Below are 17123 nucleotides of genomic sequence, written 5' to 3'. Positions count from 1 at the left end.
TGTTTTATCCTTTTTATTATCACTTTTTAAAGCTAATCTTGTTTTCACTCATTGTAAGCCACTTTGAGGGTCTTCTACCAAAGGGAAAGTGGCCTATAAATTCAATCAATCAAATACAGAACCAAGGCCTTGCAATGAAATGTAAGGTTGGGCCACATCCTTCCGCTGTACTGGAAATCAAGGCTCTGTCACTTTTCTTTTCAGCTTCAACATTCCCTTAGGAATAAATGGCAAATTAGCAATATGCCACCTCCTCTTTCACTTTTCTCTTCCTTCCCCAGATTGCTAAATCATTTCTTCACACTTGCTTCTCCCAGGTATGGCAGGAGGCAGGTGTGAATGGGCCGAGGATAATGGCCAGTCATCCAAAAATGTTGTGAGGATGAGAGTGCTGTGTTCAAAGTAGCCCTTGGCAGAGAAGAGGGTGAGAGAAGGCGGGTGGTGTGGAAAGATGCCAGCCATCTCAGCTCTTGCACTGATTTTATTCTCCTCTTTCTTCTTTGAATGCCTTTAGCCCCTGAAATTCTCCACGGCTCGCCTTATGGTCCTGAGGTGGATATGTGGTCTGTAGGCGTCATAACATATATCTTGTAAGTAATATTAAAGCGCTTTGACATACAGGCAGAGCCTCCAACTTGCCTGCTTCCCTCTCTCTCTCTCTTTCTCTTTCTCTCTCCCTCCTTCAGACATTTGTCTGCCAACAGCCTAAGTGGGAATCATCTACCCTGCCTTTTGCTGGATTCACTTTTGTTGTGTGTCTTCAAATCGTTTCCGACTTACAGCAACCCTAAGGCAAACCTATCATGGGCTTTCTTGGCAAGTTTCTTCAGCAGGGCTTTGCCATTGCCATCCTCTGAGGCTGAGAGTGTTTCCTTGCCCAAGTTCACCCAGTGGGTTTATATGGCTGAGCCAGGATTCGAACCCTGGTTTCCAGAGTCATAGTCCAACACTCAAACCACATGCTGGCTGTTACTAGATTCACTATCAGCATCCTTTTAAAATTTAAGTCAGTGTAGGGCTCCTTGTTTCTGCCTTTTTTCCCCAACAAGGGGAGGACAGAACCATTGTTGCTCACTGGATAGCACTGGCACAGGACAACGGGGGCTGTCCCTAATGGCAGTGTGGCCATGTGCATGCGCTGCCATTGGGGACAACTCGAGCTAGCCGTCCACTGATGCTTGGATCCTCAGATCGCAACTCCACGGACACCGAGGACTGACTGTGTTATGAGCCTTCCAGCCAACTCTGACTTGTAATGGCCCTATCCTAGGGTCTTGTCAGAGAAGGTTTACTATTGCCTTCCTCTGAGGCTGGGAGAGTGCAGCTTTCCAAGTGTCACCCAGTGTGCTTCCATGGATGAAGGGGGATTTGAACTCAGGTCTCCCTGAGTCCTAGTCCACCATTCAAACCACTGCACCATGATGGCTTTCCTTTCTGTCCTTCCTCCCTTTCTTTCCTTCCTTTTTCCCATTCATTTCTGTCTGTCTTCTTCTTTTCCTTCCTGTCTCTTTCTTTTCTTTTTTCTGTTTTTTCTGTCTGCCTTCCTTTCTGTTTTCTTTTCTCTGCCTTTCCTGTCCTTTCCATCTACATTTTCTTCCTTCTATAGTTATATATAACTATACATCTATAGTTCATGCGGCTACAGAGGAAGAAAGTGTGTGTGTGTTGCCTATTCCTTCTCCCCCGCAGTGGATATCTGTTTCTTGGCACAGGTATTTGCATGTTGAAATACCTGCATTGTGCACTATTTTGCCTTCAGTACAAATACATATAACGGTTGCCAACAGACTGGAATGTTCAGTATTCATCTCCGACCACAAAAAAGGAGACACAAAAGACTGTAGCAACTATAGGACCATAGCATTAATCTTCCACACAAGGAAAATTATGTTTAAAATTCTGCAACTAGACTCCATTCATATATGAAGAGAGAAATCCCAGAGGTCCAAGTTGGGGTCAGGAAAGGAAGATGCACTAGGGACCATATAGCAAATATACAATGGCTAATGGAGCATACCAAGGAATCCCAAAAGCAAATCAGCATGTGCTTTATAAACTATAGCAAACCTTTTAACTGCACAGATCACAAAAAGCTATAGAACACTCTCAAAAACATGGGCATCCCAATACATTTGATAGCCCTGATGAGAAATCTGTACCTAGGACAAGACTGTCAGAACAGAATATGGAGAAACAGAATGGTTCCCAATTGGCAAAGGGGTCAGGCAAGGCTGCATTATATCACTCTACTTGTTCTACTTGTATGCATGAACTATCATAAGAAGATCAAGTTTAAATAGAAGAAGGAGGAGTAAAGATAGGAGGAAGAAATGTCAACAATTTAAGCTATGCAGATGACACCATACTACTAGCAGAAAACAACATGGACTTGGAACAATTGCAAAGAAAGGTCAAGGAAAAAAGTGCAAAGGCAGGATTGCTGAGCAGCTCTTTATAATAAATAAAGTATATAAATTCCAAAAAGCAAACCTTGATGTTGCCATTTTAAATAAGGTACACTACACCATTTTGCTATGCCATTGCATATAATAGGACTTGAGCATCCATAGATTTTGGTATCCACAGGGGTTCCTGGAACCAAACCCCAGCGGATACCAAAGGACCACTGTACTGCTGTTGGCTTGTGACAGGGATTTCAAAGCAAGCTCTAACTTCCTTTTTCCTCCCTGTTTTTTCTGTATAAAAATGAACCTAAACGACACAGATGGCAGTCATGACCATTGGTTTGTATTTATGATTGGGCAGATTCCATCTTCTCCTCCCTATCTCCATTCATGTCTAAACTAATGGAGCCCCAAGGCTTTTTGGTAAATATTTCTGGAGCAGATTTTATTGTGGATAGGCTTTTTTTCTCTTCTGGCTGAACAGACATCCATAAGGAGGGCAGCGAAGTGGCAGATGGTGTGTGAATCTGTTTCCGTGTGGGTTTAATCTGTGTCGCAGGGTCAGAGAAGAACGATGGCTTTGGAAACATATTGTAGACTGCAGGTTTTGTGAGCTATTTTGCCTTCTCTGTCAGAGAAGACAGGAAAAGAAAAGAAGACAGAAAAGAAATATATATAATTATTAGTAGTATTAATATATCATCATCATCTCTGTCAGAGAGCTCTGTTGCCCTAGCAAACTACAAATCCCAGGATCCTATAGCGCTGAGCCATGACAGTTAAAGCAGTGCCGAAGTGCATTATTTCTGCAGAGCAGATGTGGCAATAGGCATTACTTCCTTAACAAAACATGGGAACAACCCCTGGCATGAGGACTGCAAAAATAATCCAGTTTGGTACCACTTTAACTTCCATGGCTCCATGCTATGGAATTCTGGACATGGCAGTTAAAGTGGTATAAAACCAGTTTATTCCTGTAGTGCGAGTGCAGCCCAAGGTTCTATGATTCATCTGAGAAGAGGTATCTCTGCACAATGGGAGAGAGAATGAGCAATATACCTTTCTTTAGTCTGATGCAGAGATTTTTCAAGTATTTCAGACACATGGGAGTGTTTTGTTCACATGAAGCGCTATTGCTCCTGTTGGGGATTTTAAAAAAGCATTGCTTTTATTCTCCCCAGGCTATGTGGCTTTGAGCCTTTCTTTGACCCAAGAGGGGACCAGTACATGTACAGCAGGATCCTCAATTGTGACTACGAGTTTGTCTCTCCGTGGTGGGATGAGGTGTCTCTCAACGCCAAGGATCTGGTGAGTTACAGCCAGGGCTGAATACAGAACTGTTTGGAGCTAGAACTGGCTGGAATTCCAGGCTTTTCCCAGAAAATGAAAATGGACATTCGACACGGATAGAAGATGACTTTCAGATGCACCAAGAGGTCCACATAGCAGAGGAAAGCATCACAGCCCTGTAGTTAATGGGCTCCAGTGTAACTCCATGGCAAATGGTAGAACTGAGTCCTTAGAATCATAGACTGATAGAGTTGGAAGAAATGCACGGATATAGTATGGGGGACACCTGGCTTAAGGAGACTTCTACGTGTGAAAGGGGTCTAGGAGTCCAAGTAGACCACAAGTTGAACATGAGTCAACAGTGCGATGCGGCAGCTAAAAAGGCCAATGTGATTTTTGGCTTCATCAATAGAAGTATAGTGTCTAGATCAAGAGAAGTAATAATGCCACTCTATTCTGCTCTGGTCAGGCCCCACCTGGAATACTGTGTCCAGTTCTGGGCACCACAATTCAAAAAGGACATTGAGAAACTGGAGCCATGTGTCCAAAAGAGGACAACTGAAATGGTGAAAGGTCTGGAAACCATGAAGCCCTATGAGGAACAATTTAGGAAGCTGGGGATGTTTAGTCTGGAGAAAAGAAGGTTAAGAGGTGATATGATAGCCCTGTTTAAATACTTGAAGGGATGTCATATTGAGGAGGGAGCAAGTTTGTTTTCTGCAGCTCCAGAGAATAGAACATGGAGCAATGGATGCAAGCTACACGAAAAGAGATTCCAGCTCAATATTAGGCAGAACTTCCTGATGGTGAGGGCTGTTCAACAGAGGAACACATTCCTTCCTCTTCTCCCTCCTTGGAGGTCTTTAAACAGAGGCTTGATGGTCATCTGTTGGGGATGCTTTAATTGAGACTTCCTGCATGGCAGAATGAGGTTGGACTGGATGTCTCTTCCAACTCTACGATTCTATGATTCTGTGATTCAAAGGCCACCAAGTTCAACCCCCTGCCATGCAGAAATACACTATCCAAGCCCTCCCTGTGACTGATGGCCATCCAGCCTCCCTTTAAAAATGTCTTGGGTCCAACTATCTTGCCTCCACCCATATAATCCGCCCCATGAACTCAGGTCCTACGGGAGGAATCTTACAGCCTTTAAAAACGAGTTTGCCTATGACCACTCAGAGGACCTTTTCGGCTATTGCTCCCAGATTATGGAACGGCCCACCGGATGAGATCCATCATATTACTTACTACGCTAAACAGCTTTAAGAAAGCTGTTAAGACGGATTTCTTCCGGCAGGCCTTTCCTGAGTACATCCTCAGCCACCAAAATAGGGGTTCCAGCTTGGATCCGACCTCGCTATGGCCACCGTTCTTTGTCATTTATAACAATTACTTTTAAGTATGTTTTAATTCTAATATTGTTTAATTGTGTTTTAAGAGGGGGTGGGAATGGATGGTTTGGGGAATGTATAATTTTAATTTAATAATTTTAATGCATTTTGTAGAGGGGTGGGATATATTATTATTATTATCATCATCATCATCATCATCATCATCAAATACCTCCAAAGAAGGAGACTCCACTACTTTAGGCAACTGATTCTCCCAAGTCTATGCTAGAGACAGCATTCCAGATTGCAGTCCCTGGCAAGATGGACTCCAAATACAAAAGCAAACAAAGGAGACTGAACTGCACACGCATGATGACCCATCTCCCATCATAACAGCTATAAGAACATGGAATCATGTCATAGCATGAGAAGGAATATAAGCCATTGAGTCCAGCCTCATACTCAATGCAGGAACCGCAGCTAGAGCAAGTAGTTCCCAATCCTCTTTCGGAAGACATCCAGTGAAAGAGACCCCAGCATCTCTCTAGTTCATTAGCTCCATTGCCCAGCCGCTCTTGCCATCAAGATGCTCCATCTCACAGTCAGTTGAAATCTGCCATCCCTCCATATTTGCGGCTTTGATGTGTGCAGATTTGATTATTCACGGATTTGATTAATACATTCCCTCTAGGAAGATCTAGGTCCTCCAGTGCAACTCTATGGTCAACTTTAAACTAAAAGTTGCACCGAAAGACCTAGAGATTCCTAGAGAGGACACTCCATTAGGCCTCTGTAGCTCCTCCAGCGCAGTTCTGTGGTTAGTGTCTGTAGGACGTTGACCACAGAGTTGCGCTGGAGGACCTAGGGATTCCTAGAGAAGACACTCTACTAGGCATTTGTAGCTCCTCCAGTGCAATTCTGTGGTCAATGTCTGGCAGATGTTGACCACAGAGTTGTGCTGGAGGACCTAGAGGTTCCTAGAGAGGCATCCTCTCAGATAAAAACATGGTGTTTTTGTTATTTGCGGTTTTTCCATATTCATGGGGGTCTTGTGCCCCTAACCCTAGCGAATTTGGACGGACAAGTCTAAAACCATTCGATCTGCTCCTACCTTCTGGGGCAGCAGAGAACAGGCCTGCCCCCTCTTTCTCTGTGATGGCCTTTGAAATATTTCACTATTTCAATAAATGTTTAAAGAATGCACTCTTGTCATGCCTCAGTCTTCTCCTTGCTAAAATGAAGATGCCCAGCTCTTTCAACATTTCTTAATGTTTTGTTCTCCATATCTCTTATTGCTCTTCTCTGAACCAGCTATAATTTGTCTATATCCTTCTTTTAAAATGAGGTGTCCAGAATCGAATGCAGGACTCCGGAGGAGCCATGACCAGTGCAGAATATAGCAGGACTGTTAGTTCTCTTGACTTGGAAACTGCTTCTATTAATGTCAGCTGGAATAGTGTTCACATTATTTGATGCAGCATCCCACTTATGGCTCATGTTCCATTTTTGAGGGACAGTGATCCCAAAGTCTTCAAGCAGAGTTCTCTGTTGATGGTCTTTATATTCTTTTCATATTTGCCTCAGACTTAGAATCATAGAGTTGGAAGAGAATACAAGAGCCATTCAGTCCAACCACATGTGGGATTCTCTCTGAGAGTCCAGATGTTATGGGAGCAAAAGCAAAAATAGATCAGAAGCCACATGTGTCCCATGGCTTGATATGTTGTGGGTTGGGGCCACACTTAGCCAACAGGGCTCCATTTGGGTATCCACAGGGGCCCATGGGTCAAAGGCTCATGTGGTTTTATGTTGTGCTATAAACAGAGCCTGGATGGCTATCTGTTGAGGGTGCTTTGATTGTGTATTCCTGTATGGCATGATCCTTGGGGTCTCTTCCAACCCTAGGATTCTATGCTTCTATGCATTTCTTGTTTTGGGAGAGAGATGTAGTTCTTGCTGACCCTCATATGGTCCATAGCTTGATGGGCAGTGTGTGGCCAATGGCTTGAAGCCCTGTATGTGGCTCATGGCTCTTAGTGGGCCACATGTGGCCAGTGGTCCAGTGAGCTGTGTCCTGTGTTGCCCTTGGATTCTATGCTTCTATGCATTTCTTGTTTTGGGAGAGAGATGTAGTTCTTGCTGACCCTCATATGGTCCATAGCTTTGATGGGCAGTGTGTGGCCAATGGCTTGAAGCCCTGTATGTGGCTCATGGCTCTTAGTGGGCCACATGTGGCCAGTGGTCCAGTGGGCTGTGTCCTGTGTTGCCCTTGGATTCTATGCTTCTATGCATTTCATGTTTTGAGGGAGACATGTAGTTCTTGCAAACCCTCATATGGTCCATAGCTGTGTCCTGTGTTGCCCTTGGGAAGCTAGCCAAACTCCCAGCTCAAAACCTCAGCATCTATGCTTCTAAGGCTCTGATTCTAAGGGGAAATGTTTCCTTTGCCTCTCCTTTTCACAAAATCATCCATTACTCGAGCTGATTTTGCCACTGTCTTCGACTGTTCTCTTTAGGAAATCCATTTCTGTTAGGGCCAGGGAAAACATTGATGTTGGTAATTTTAGGCGTTAAAATTACCGTCACATCCATTCTCTTCAGTTTTTTTTGTTATACATCTCCATTTCATGTGCCTTTTCTTTCCTCCTATTTTTGTTAACTTTCTCTCATATTCCTTTCCCAGTAATTCTTTCCAGTCATTCTTTTTCTGTTAATTCTCTCTTATGCTGTAGTTCTCTTCAAGTCAAGCTCCTTCTCTTTCTTTATTTTCCATACTTCCCCACTATCTTGTGGTTTCATGGTGGTGTCTAAACTACCCATTATTTTCTTCACTTACACCTTCCTCTTGTATTGGCCTCTCCAGACTAAGTTTTACTTTCTTGGGAGGCATATTAACAGTATTTCCCTACGTTTATCCAAAACTTTTACCTCAGGAAATACTTTATTTTGAGATCCAAGTCACTGCTTTTCCTATATTTCAAGTGATTTCTTTATTAGAGAAGTGATTCCCTACTTTACCTCAGACTTTTACCTCAGGATCACCTTATAGCTTTGGTGATTTCTTACCGTACCTCTATTTTTTACCTCAGAAATCACCTTATTTATTATTACAGCCTGACAGTATTCCTTTTCCACATTAAGGAGAGAGTGTCACCATCTATCTCCTTTCAGTAAATACAGTATATTATTCCACTCACAATATTATCTTATTTCAGTTCCCTTTTATACCACCAACTTTTACCTCAGGGACTGTTACAATAAGCACTGCAAAGTGCAGTCCTGTCAGCTTTCAAGCAAACCCCTATTTTACCATAATAGAGCTATACTGGGACCTGAAGTCCAAAACATCTGGAGGACCAAAGTTTGGCAACCAATGTTTGCAACTCTTAATTGAGTCCCTGAATATCTTTGCTGACTCAGTGGAATCTAAATGGGGAGAATGGTAGCATATAAATAAAGTTTATAAAATAAATATACTCTAATTTCATCGACAGGGTTTAGGGATGTTTGATGTAGGAGTGTGTGGGGCGCAAGGGGTGGCGCATCCCATTCACATGAATGGGGCACACTCCTGTGTTGCTGCTGCGCTGCCACAGGCACAAGCCCCATTCATTTGAATGGGCCTTGAGCATCCACGTTTTATCTCTTACGTGGGGGGGGGGGGGTCTGGAACGGATCCCCCACATAAGAGAAGGGCAGACTGTAGTTTATTTATCCGCAGCCATCTCCAGAGGAAAAACTTTCAAATTTTGGAGCCCTGATTTACAAGTGACCCAGTGTTTTATAGTACTTTGAACAAAGAAAACTACAAATTTTATCCATTGGTTATACATAAGATGATGATGATGATGATGATGATGATGATGATGATGATGATGATGATGATGATGATGATGATGATGATGATATGATTTACTGTATATACTCATGTAAAAGTCTAGAAATTTAGGTCAAAAAACTGACCCAAAAAACCTGAGTCGACTTATCCATGGATCAATGTACGCAGAGTATCTTAACTCTTATTTAAAAGAAGAAACCATTCCCTGGTGAAAAGCAAGAGTATCATCTGTCCTGGAAGCATTTATCCTCTGTATTCTCTCATCCATCCAGTCTTAAAACTAAGCACCCAGAGTGATGTGTGCTGGAATTTTGTGAGCTCTTTGACATTGTTTTACTTTGCTACATCCTTTAGATCCTAAATTTTACCCTCGGCTTATCCACAGGACATAATTTTGGCCCCAAAACTCGCCTTCTACTTTTTTATTTATAGATTTACACAGCGCTGTATGTACAAACGATAAAATCGATAAAAAATGAAACCTGCCGGTGGCGTACATTCTACAAAATACATATAAAACAATAGATAATAATACAAGATAGAATTAGATAAAAATAAGCAGGCAACAAATTAAAAACATCAAATATCAAATATCAAATCAAAATGAATGATTCATGAATGAAGTTAAACATATACACCCCTTTGCACTCTTTGGATGCCAAATGTACATTTCTCTATCCCTTGTGGATCAAACTGTTATCTCTACGTTTTCTTTTTTACTATCTCCAACTGTCCTTGCATTATAGCCTCTTATTTGGGGTAACAACTTGAATCAGGAGCCATTTCGGGGTTTTTACATTCCATAGCAGAGGATTTGATCTGACCTAATATCCGTCATCCGGGCGACCCTTGTCTTCAATATATTTCAGCACTATAATGCTCTGCTCCTGAGCACAGTAAACATTTCAATTTGGATCTGTCCTCTTCAGCTGAGCATCAATCCATGTGCATGAACCAAGGCGGCTCACTCACAATGACGTTGTTCTCTTGCTTTTCTTTGCAGGTGCAGAAGCTGATCGTCTTGGATCCCCAGAAAAGGCTCACGGTGCAGCAGGCGCTGGAGCACCCATGGGTCACAGGCAAAGCGGCTAAGTTCGCTCACATGGATAGCACCCAGAAGAAACTGCAGGAGTTTAACGCCAGGAGGAAGCTGAAGGTAGACAGAAATGGGCTTAGGGTGGGCAGAGGTAAGGGAAGAACAAATTTTAAAGGGAATATCAAAAGTGCTGATCTCTGCCCCAATAGGTCCAGCACCTTGGCTAGAACCTTTAAAATTTGGACTATATCCCTAAGTGGATTCACCTCTCCAGTTCACACAGGCACTACTTGCCACCATTCCTAAGCTAGACATGTATATTTTATTTCTTTGTTTGCTGGCAAGTTTAATTTTTTTAAAATTGGAGGAAAAAAGTAATGGCTAGCTAATAATGTCTCTATGGTTCATTTCAGTCAGAGGTGATCCATTCAATTGATGGGGTTTTGCTATGTATTGCCTTACCATCAGCAACTGATTCATTGAGTCTGTGCTACTAGGGACTAATCACTGTTATTATTACTGATTTTATTTATTAAAATATTTCTTTCCAGATTTGTACCTGAGGAACTCAAAGGTTGCATATATTAAAGCTAATTAAGAGCAATAACGATACTTCTAAAAGACTAAAAATATTTGAATGGTAAGAGCTGTTTGACAATGGAAGAGAGTGGTGGACTGCTTTAGAATCATAGAGATGGAAGGAGCCCCAAGGGCCATCCAGTCCAACCCCATTCTGCCATGCAGGAATTCTCAATCAAAGCATCCCTGACAGATGGCATCCAGCCTCTGCTTAAAGACATCCAAGGAAGGAGACTCCACTATAATCTCTGAGGAAGGAGTGTGTTCCATTGTCAAACTACTCTTACTGTCAGGAAGTTCTTCCTAATGTTGAGCTGGAATCTCTTTTCCTGGAGCTTGCATCTATTGTTCCATGTTCTAGTCTCTGGAGCAGCAGAAAACAAGCCTGCTCCCTCCTCAATATGACATTCCTTCAAATATTTAAATAGGGCTCTCATGTCACCTCTTAACTTTCTCTTCTCCAGTCTAAACATACCCAGCTCCCTAAGTCTTTCCTTATAGGGCATAGTTTCCAGGCCCTTCACCATTTTAGTTGCCCTCCTTTGGACACATGGCTCCAGTTTCTCAATGTCCTTTTTGAATTGTTTTACTCAGAACTGGACACAGTATTCCAGGTGGGGCCTTACCAAAGCAGAACATAGTGGCACTATTATTTCCCTTGATCTAGACACTATACTTTTATTGATGCAACCTAAAATTGCATTGGCCTTTTTAGCTGTTGCATCGCACTGTTGACTCATGTTCAACTTATGGTCTACTTGGACTCCTAGATCCCTTTCACACGTAGTTTAATTCAGCCAGATGTCCCCCATCCTATATCTGTGCATTTTGTTTTTCCATCCTAAGTGCAGTACCTTACATTTCTCCATGTTGAATTTCATTTTGTTAGCTTTGGCCCAGCTATCAAGTCTATTCAGGTCATTTTGAATTTTGATCCTCTGGAGTATTAGCTATTGCTCCTAATTTGGTGTCATCTGCAAATTTGATAAGTATGCTCCCAATTCTGTCATCCAAGTCATTGATAAAGATGTTGAATAGCACTGGGCCCAGGACAGACCCCTGTGGGACCCCACTGGTCACTTCTCCCCAAGATGAAAAAGAGCCATTGTTGAGCACCCTTTGGGTTTGGCCGGTCAACCAATGATTGTGTCTTCATGCCTATCAGAATGGGGTTGGACTGGATTGGCCCTTGGGGTCTTCTCCAACTCTGTGATCCTACGATTCTAACGAACCATGTCTTCTCATGTCTTTCACAGGCCGCCATGAAAGCTGTGGTTGCCTCTGGGCGCCTGGGCAACCATGGCCACCATGATGGCTCAAAAAACGGCCGCCACCAGGACGCTGCTAAAGAACCAGGCCTCCCTCTGGGTGCAGAAAGCGCTCCCCTTTACCAGGGGGAACTCTCCGGGTCCAGCATGCAAAATGCGGATGGCGTGACATCAACTCCTCCAGCTATGGTGGAGAAAGAAGATGGTTTCCAAAGTGATTGTCAAGTTGTGGTCAATGGCTCCAGCTGCAACAGTTAACCCTTCCAGACTCAGGCGCTTGATCTAGGCCACAGTTCATGGGGTGAAGTCTCCCCATCATGAAGATGATGTTGAGGATTACCTGCCAGGTTGAGAGAGCATTCAGACAGAGGAGAAACCGCTACTGAAAGCTTCTGAACATGAAGAAGACTTCTGACAGTTGTTTCTAGCTTTCCATACAAAAATTCCTTTTCATCAGACTTCTGTCCCATTCTGCAGATTTCCCCCAAACATTTTGGCATCTCGTTTCCAGCTACATATTTTCAAAATTCAACCCACCTCCAAAATTTAACCCAGCTCATTCTCTAAACACTTCACAATCAATTTTCAAGCAACATATTTTTAAAATTCAGCCCATCTCATGATGGGATTTACAGTACTTAGAACAGGTTGTCCATCGTGTTCATCTCACATTGTGTGTGAGCATGGCTTATCCAAGATCACTCAGTCCATTTTCCATGACTAGATGGAGATTTGCAACAAATGCTCCCAATGTCCAGTCCAACAATCACACCACTACACCATGCTGTCTCCTCTGGGCGTTGTAGTCCAAATAATTTACTAAGCTCTGCTCTTATATAATGAGTCCACCTAGCTCAATACTGTCTGCTCAGACTGGCAGGGATTCCCCAAGATTTCAAGCAGAGAAGGTCCATTTCCCAACATCTTCCCATCTTTTTATTTTTAAAAACCTGGAAATGCTAGAAAATGAACCTGAGACCTTCTCTGTTTGTAAAATACTTCCATGAAAGATCCAGCAAGATCCTAGTTCTCATGATTCCAATTAAAGGGCTGATTTAAATAGGAAGCTGTATCATACTAGATCGGACTAGTGGCCCATTACATCCAGGGTTGACTGACAGCAGACCTTCAGGATCTTGGGCAGAGAAGAGTCTTCTTCCATCCCTTTTTCTCCCTCCTCCTTTTAACTGGAAACACCAGGGAATAAAGCAGTAATCTTCTGCAGAACTATGTGTTCCCAACTTAACGTAGCCTTAACTTTGATACTCGTATTTCCCTAGGTGTAAGGTGCTATTTTACTAAATTAATCATATTCAAACTATTTTCAGACACAAACAACCCAGAAGGAATAAATGAATTAAATAACAAAAGGCTGCTGGGAGTTCCAACACTTTCCCTGCAAAAAAGAGACGAAGAAGGGGTTGCCTACTGCTTCTCTGAGTGATTCCCTGTTCAGGCCATGCTTATTCTCCCTCCAAGGGCTGGTGATTCATTGCATCTCTCAACTTGGCATGCTACCCAATAATCGTTCTGTTCCCTTCAGTACAGGGACCTATCTGCTCTGAAAAGAGCTTTCTTGTGGTGTCTGTACAAACTGTGCTTGCCTCCTGCCAAGTCTGCTAAGTCTGTTCCATACCTGTCTGGTGGATCCATGGATCTTTCTGCAGCACAGAGGTGTTGCAGTCCCAAAAAAGTCACTTTTTTCGCAGCTGTTCACAATACACATGACCATGGGAGATGTAGTCCACAAAAAGTAAAGTAAACCTGAAACAAAGGCCTGTTACAGACTGCCGAAATAAAGCTGCTTCAGGTCTCTTTGGAGGGATGCTATTTAAATGATGCATGGGTCCTAAGAGTCCGGAGGTCGTGCCAAAGCCAGACTCCATTCCTAAGCACCAGAGTGCAGCTTTTGGTGCAGCTTCCGGATTCTTAGGATGCATGCATCATTTAAATAGCATACCTCCAAAGAGACCCAAAGCAGCTCTATTTTGGCAGTCTGTAACAGGCCAATGTCAGTACTCAATTCCTTAGTGACACTGGCTGGTTGTATTAAATCTTGTAATTAAAAAGCAAGGAATCATCATAGAGAAATTGAATAGAATTCTACGGAAAATAAATTGAACAAATAATATGAACTACGGATAAATACTACGCCTATTAAATATTAAACAGAACCGTGGTCTCAGGTAGAAGAAGAGAAGCCGCTCAGACTACAGTACAAATTCAAAGAAGGCCTTCATTGGAACAGACAATAAAATTATCCGATCAAAATGAAGACGCTGCGTCAAGAAGTGAAACAGAACGTCAAAGATTTAAAAGCAGAGATGAAACAAGATTTGAAAATGAATTTGGAGAAATTAGACAAAATTGGGAAAAGATGACAATGAAGTAGGACAAATCAATGATAAGATATAAACCTTAGAAAATACAACAAAACAATTAAAAGAGGAACTAGAAGTCTTGACCAAAGAGCAACAAGGTGAACAGGATGCAAAAGCAATGCGCTCAAAATAAGACAAAGAGAAAACTGTTTAAAACTAAGAGGGACTCCAGAACAGCATAATGAAAATCTATGTAAATCCTTCACGCCAATATTGTTGAACTATGTATGGAAATCCCTACAACACTTTTTGTAGATTGTATAGAATCATGGAAAAGAGCTTACTTTGCAAAACCAGAATAGCGTAGCCAATTTGTTGGCTCTGACAAATTTTGTACAGCCAGCTGTTGTGTTGTGTGAAAATGATTGCCTCCTTGCCTTGACATTTAAGTTCATTTGTAATTAAGATGCGGTAAGCCATGTGTGCCATTGGTTTAGTGGTTTCCATGTCACTGGTGTGGAGGCATGGTTGCAGTTTTATTTCAGACATAAATGGATCTATCGAAAGTGCTGAACGCCAGCCACAAAATAGATCCAGCACTTTGGAGAGATCCTTTCAAGGCTTAAATAAAAAATATAGGCCTGTTATAGACTGCCAAAATAAAGCTGCTTTGGGTCTCTTTGGAGGTATGCTGTTTAAATGATGCATGCACCCTAAGAATCCGGAAGCTGCACCAAAGCTGCACTCCAGTGCTTAGGAATGGAGTGTGGCTTTGGCACAACCTCCGGACTCTTAGGACCCAGGCATCATTTAAATAGCATGCCTCCAAAGAGACCCCAATCAGCTTTATTTTGGCAGTCTGTAACAGGCCTATGTATGGATTCTCCTCCCCTCCCCTCCCCGCGACATTGATATTCAACTATGTTGTTAGACCAAAAAGATATGTTGTCAGGCACGCCACATTATATTGTTAACCATTTTATGGAAAGAGAAGTCAAGAAGGGAAGGAAATGTTGTGGAATGGGATGTCAAGACAATTTTAAGACTGAGGAGGCGCACCGAAGGAAACTGGCAAAACTGTGGACTAAAACTAGACCTGAGAGACCAGTGGACTGCTACCAATGCAAGAGAATCCATTTGGTGCAGAGGCTAGTCCTAAATTGTGACTGGGACTCTACACAACTCCACAATGTTCACTGCAGGACCTGGGGCCAAGACCTAGCTTGGTCTTCTAGCCTACCCCACAAGATTGTCACGAAGGTAAAACAGAAGAGCACCAAGCACACCACGGATGAGTTAGGATCAGTGAGTAAGATCTACTCACGGGATACTTAAATCTCATTACAAGTTCAACCAAAAGTTATTAAAGGAGGTACCTTTTTGGTAACGTTTGTATCCTATTGAGACCATAATATCAAAGGGCTTGTGAATAGGATGATGTTTTTTCACATTAACCAATGCAAAAAAATATTTAGAGAAATGCAATTTTTTAAAAACAAGAAAAACCTGTCAAAGTTGCATGAGATATACGTGACGAAGTTGACTTGAGGATGAGAAGTGTATTCGCACTAGGTTTGTTTCCTGATTTTTAGGAGTAGATGTATACGGGGGGGTGTTTTTCACTGTGCAATCCTATGTGTTCTTACTCAACTATGAGTTTTCACTGTGTTTGGTCACTTCCAGGAAGATATCCCTTGAATAACAGCCTAACACGCAAGCTAATACATATTTACTTGTGTTCACCTTACCTTACTCCTAGGTAGATGTGTATAGGATTCCACTGTAAATATGCTTTGTGTATATGCTTATGCACCTTTCCTTAGTGATGTAAGAGGGGTGCTACTTGTTTTCTGCACCTGGGGATGGTCAAAACTCTTGAAGCAAAGTATAATAGGCGAGGACAGTCCCAATTAATCCTCATTTTTAAAGCTTAATTTACAATCTTCTGGTTTCTTCTTCCCCTTCCCACTTTCCTCTTTCGTCCTCAGCTTGCTTCCATTGCTGCAGACTTGAGTTCAGAATGCAAAAGTGGTTTGCAGCTTTGGATAAAACTAATCTAAAACAGAATGCAAAAGGCATTTGCATTCAATTCAGCAGCAGAGAGAAGGAAATAAAACCTTGCCCTTCCCAGTCACCTCAGGCAAAAGCAAACTGCTGCAGCCTCTCCTTGCTTGTGGCTTCTTCCACATTCACAGCTCTTGCCATGTAGACTCCGATGCTGCTTGGCACACATGTCCAGGGTTTTTAAACTGAAACGTTTGAAAGCATGTGAGCGTATATGGCCCTGGGTGAGTTTATTTAGAGGACCCCACCCCTCAAGGATTTTTAAAGCTGCTTTCTTTCCTACTTCTGCAAACTTTGATAACCTGCTTTTTGTATCTGCGTTTCTGGAAACCTCCAGGCTCTTGATATACCTTTCTGTCCTATGAATGTGGTGATCTTTGGCTGCAGGAGCATCGGCATTCACACCTGAACATCAGAAATAGAGGGAAAGATCACACATTGATGGAGGAGAAAGAAATCGCACTAACCTGTACATAAAAACACATAGTGATAAATGTTTCTTCTTGACCTCTTGGTTCTTAAAAACGTAGTCTAGCCGTGCATTACCCCACTGGAAGTAATTCTGGCGATGTCTTTGAGGCAGATATTCAGGAAGGAACAGGCGTGAGTCTCTAGATATGTGTGTTTCAGACTGGAATTTAATAACAGTTTAGCAATTCAACATTATTGTGACCTTTTTATTATACAAACATATGAGAATACACATCTGTTAATAAACTATCTCAAATTATTGCATATTAATTCTCAGTGCTGGGTGTTTTCTTCTTGTTGTGGCCTCTTCCAACTCTGATTCTATGATTTCTTTGGGATTGAAGGAAAATAACATGGGGGAATAGTATACTTGTTATGGAAAGACATTCTTTCTAAGGGAATCCTTATTAAAAGCTCTCATTTCCTTATCAGATTCTGCCTTCTTCAGCAGCTCAAAATAGTCATAATATCATTTATTGTTCTGTACCGTTATTTGCCATCATTTTGTCCGGGTGCC

At 42.2% G+C, this 17123-nt stretch overlaps 2 protein-coding genes across 2 annotated transcripts in view; one reads left to right on the top strand and one right to left on the bottom strand.

The window, feature by feature from the left end:
- Positions 1–13567, top strand: part of LOC121937118 (calcium/calmodulin-dependent protein kinase type IV-like) — a 49086-nt gene extending 35519 nt beyond the window's left edge. The window contains 4 exon segments of the mRNA XM_042480035.1: positions 515–590; positions 3587–3713; positions 9871–10023; positions 11739–13567. Coding sequence (XP_042335969.1) covers positions 515–590; positions 3587–3713; positions 9871–10023; positions 11739–12008 — 626 coding nt within the window. The 3' untranslated portion in view covers positions 12009–13567.
- LOC121937117 (HAUS augmin-like complex subunit 8) overlaps positions 1–17123 on the bottom strand; it is a 149296-nt gene that overhangs the window by 65885 nt on the left and 66288 nt on the right. The gene's annotated exons all lie outside the window — the stretch shown is intronic.

The sequence above is a fragment of the Sceloporus undulatus genome, chromosome 7 (genome assembly GCF_019175285.1).
Source record: "Sceloporus undulatus isolate JIND9_A2432 ecotype Alabama chromosome 7, SceUnd_v1.1, whole genome shotgun sequence".
Lineage (NCBI taxonomy): Eukaryota > Metazoa > Chordata > Lepidosauria > Squamata > Phrynosomatidae > Sceloporus > Sceloporus undulatus.
The sequence above is the reverse complement of the archived record's forward strand: the minus strand, read 5'-3'. Positions and strand labels throughout refer to the sequence as shown.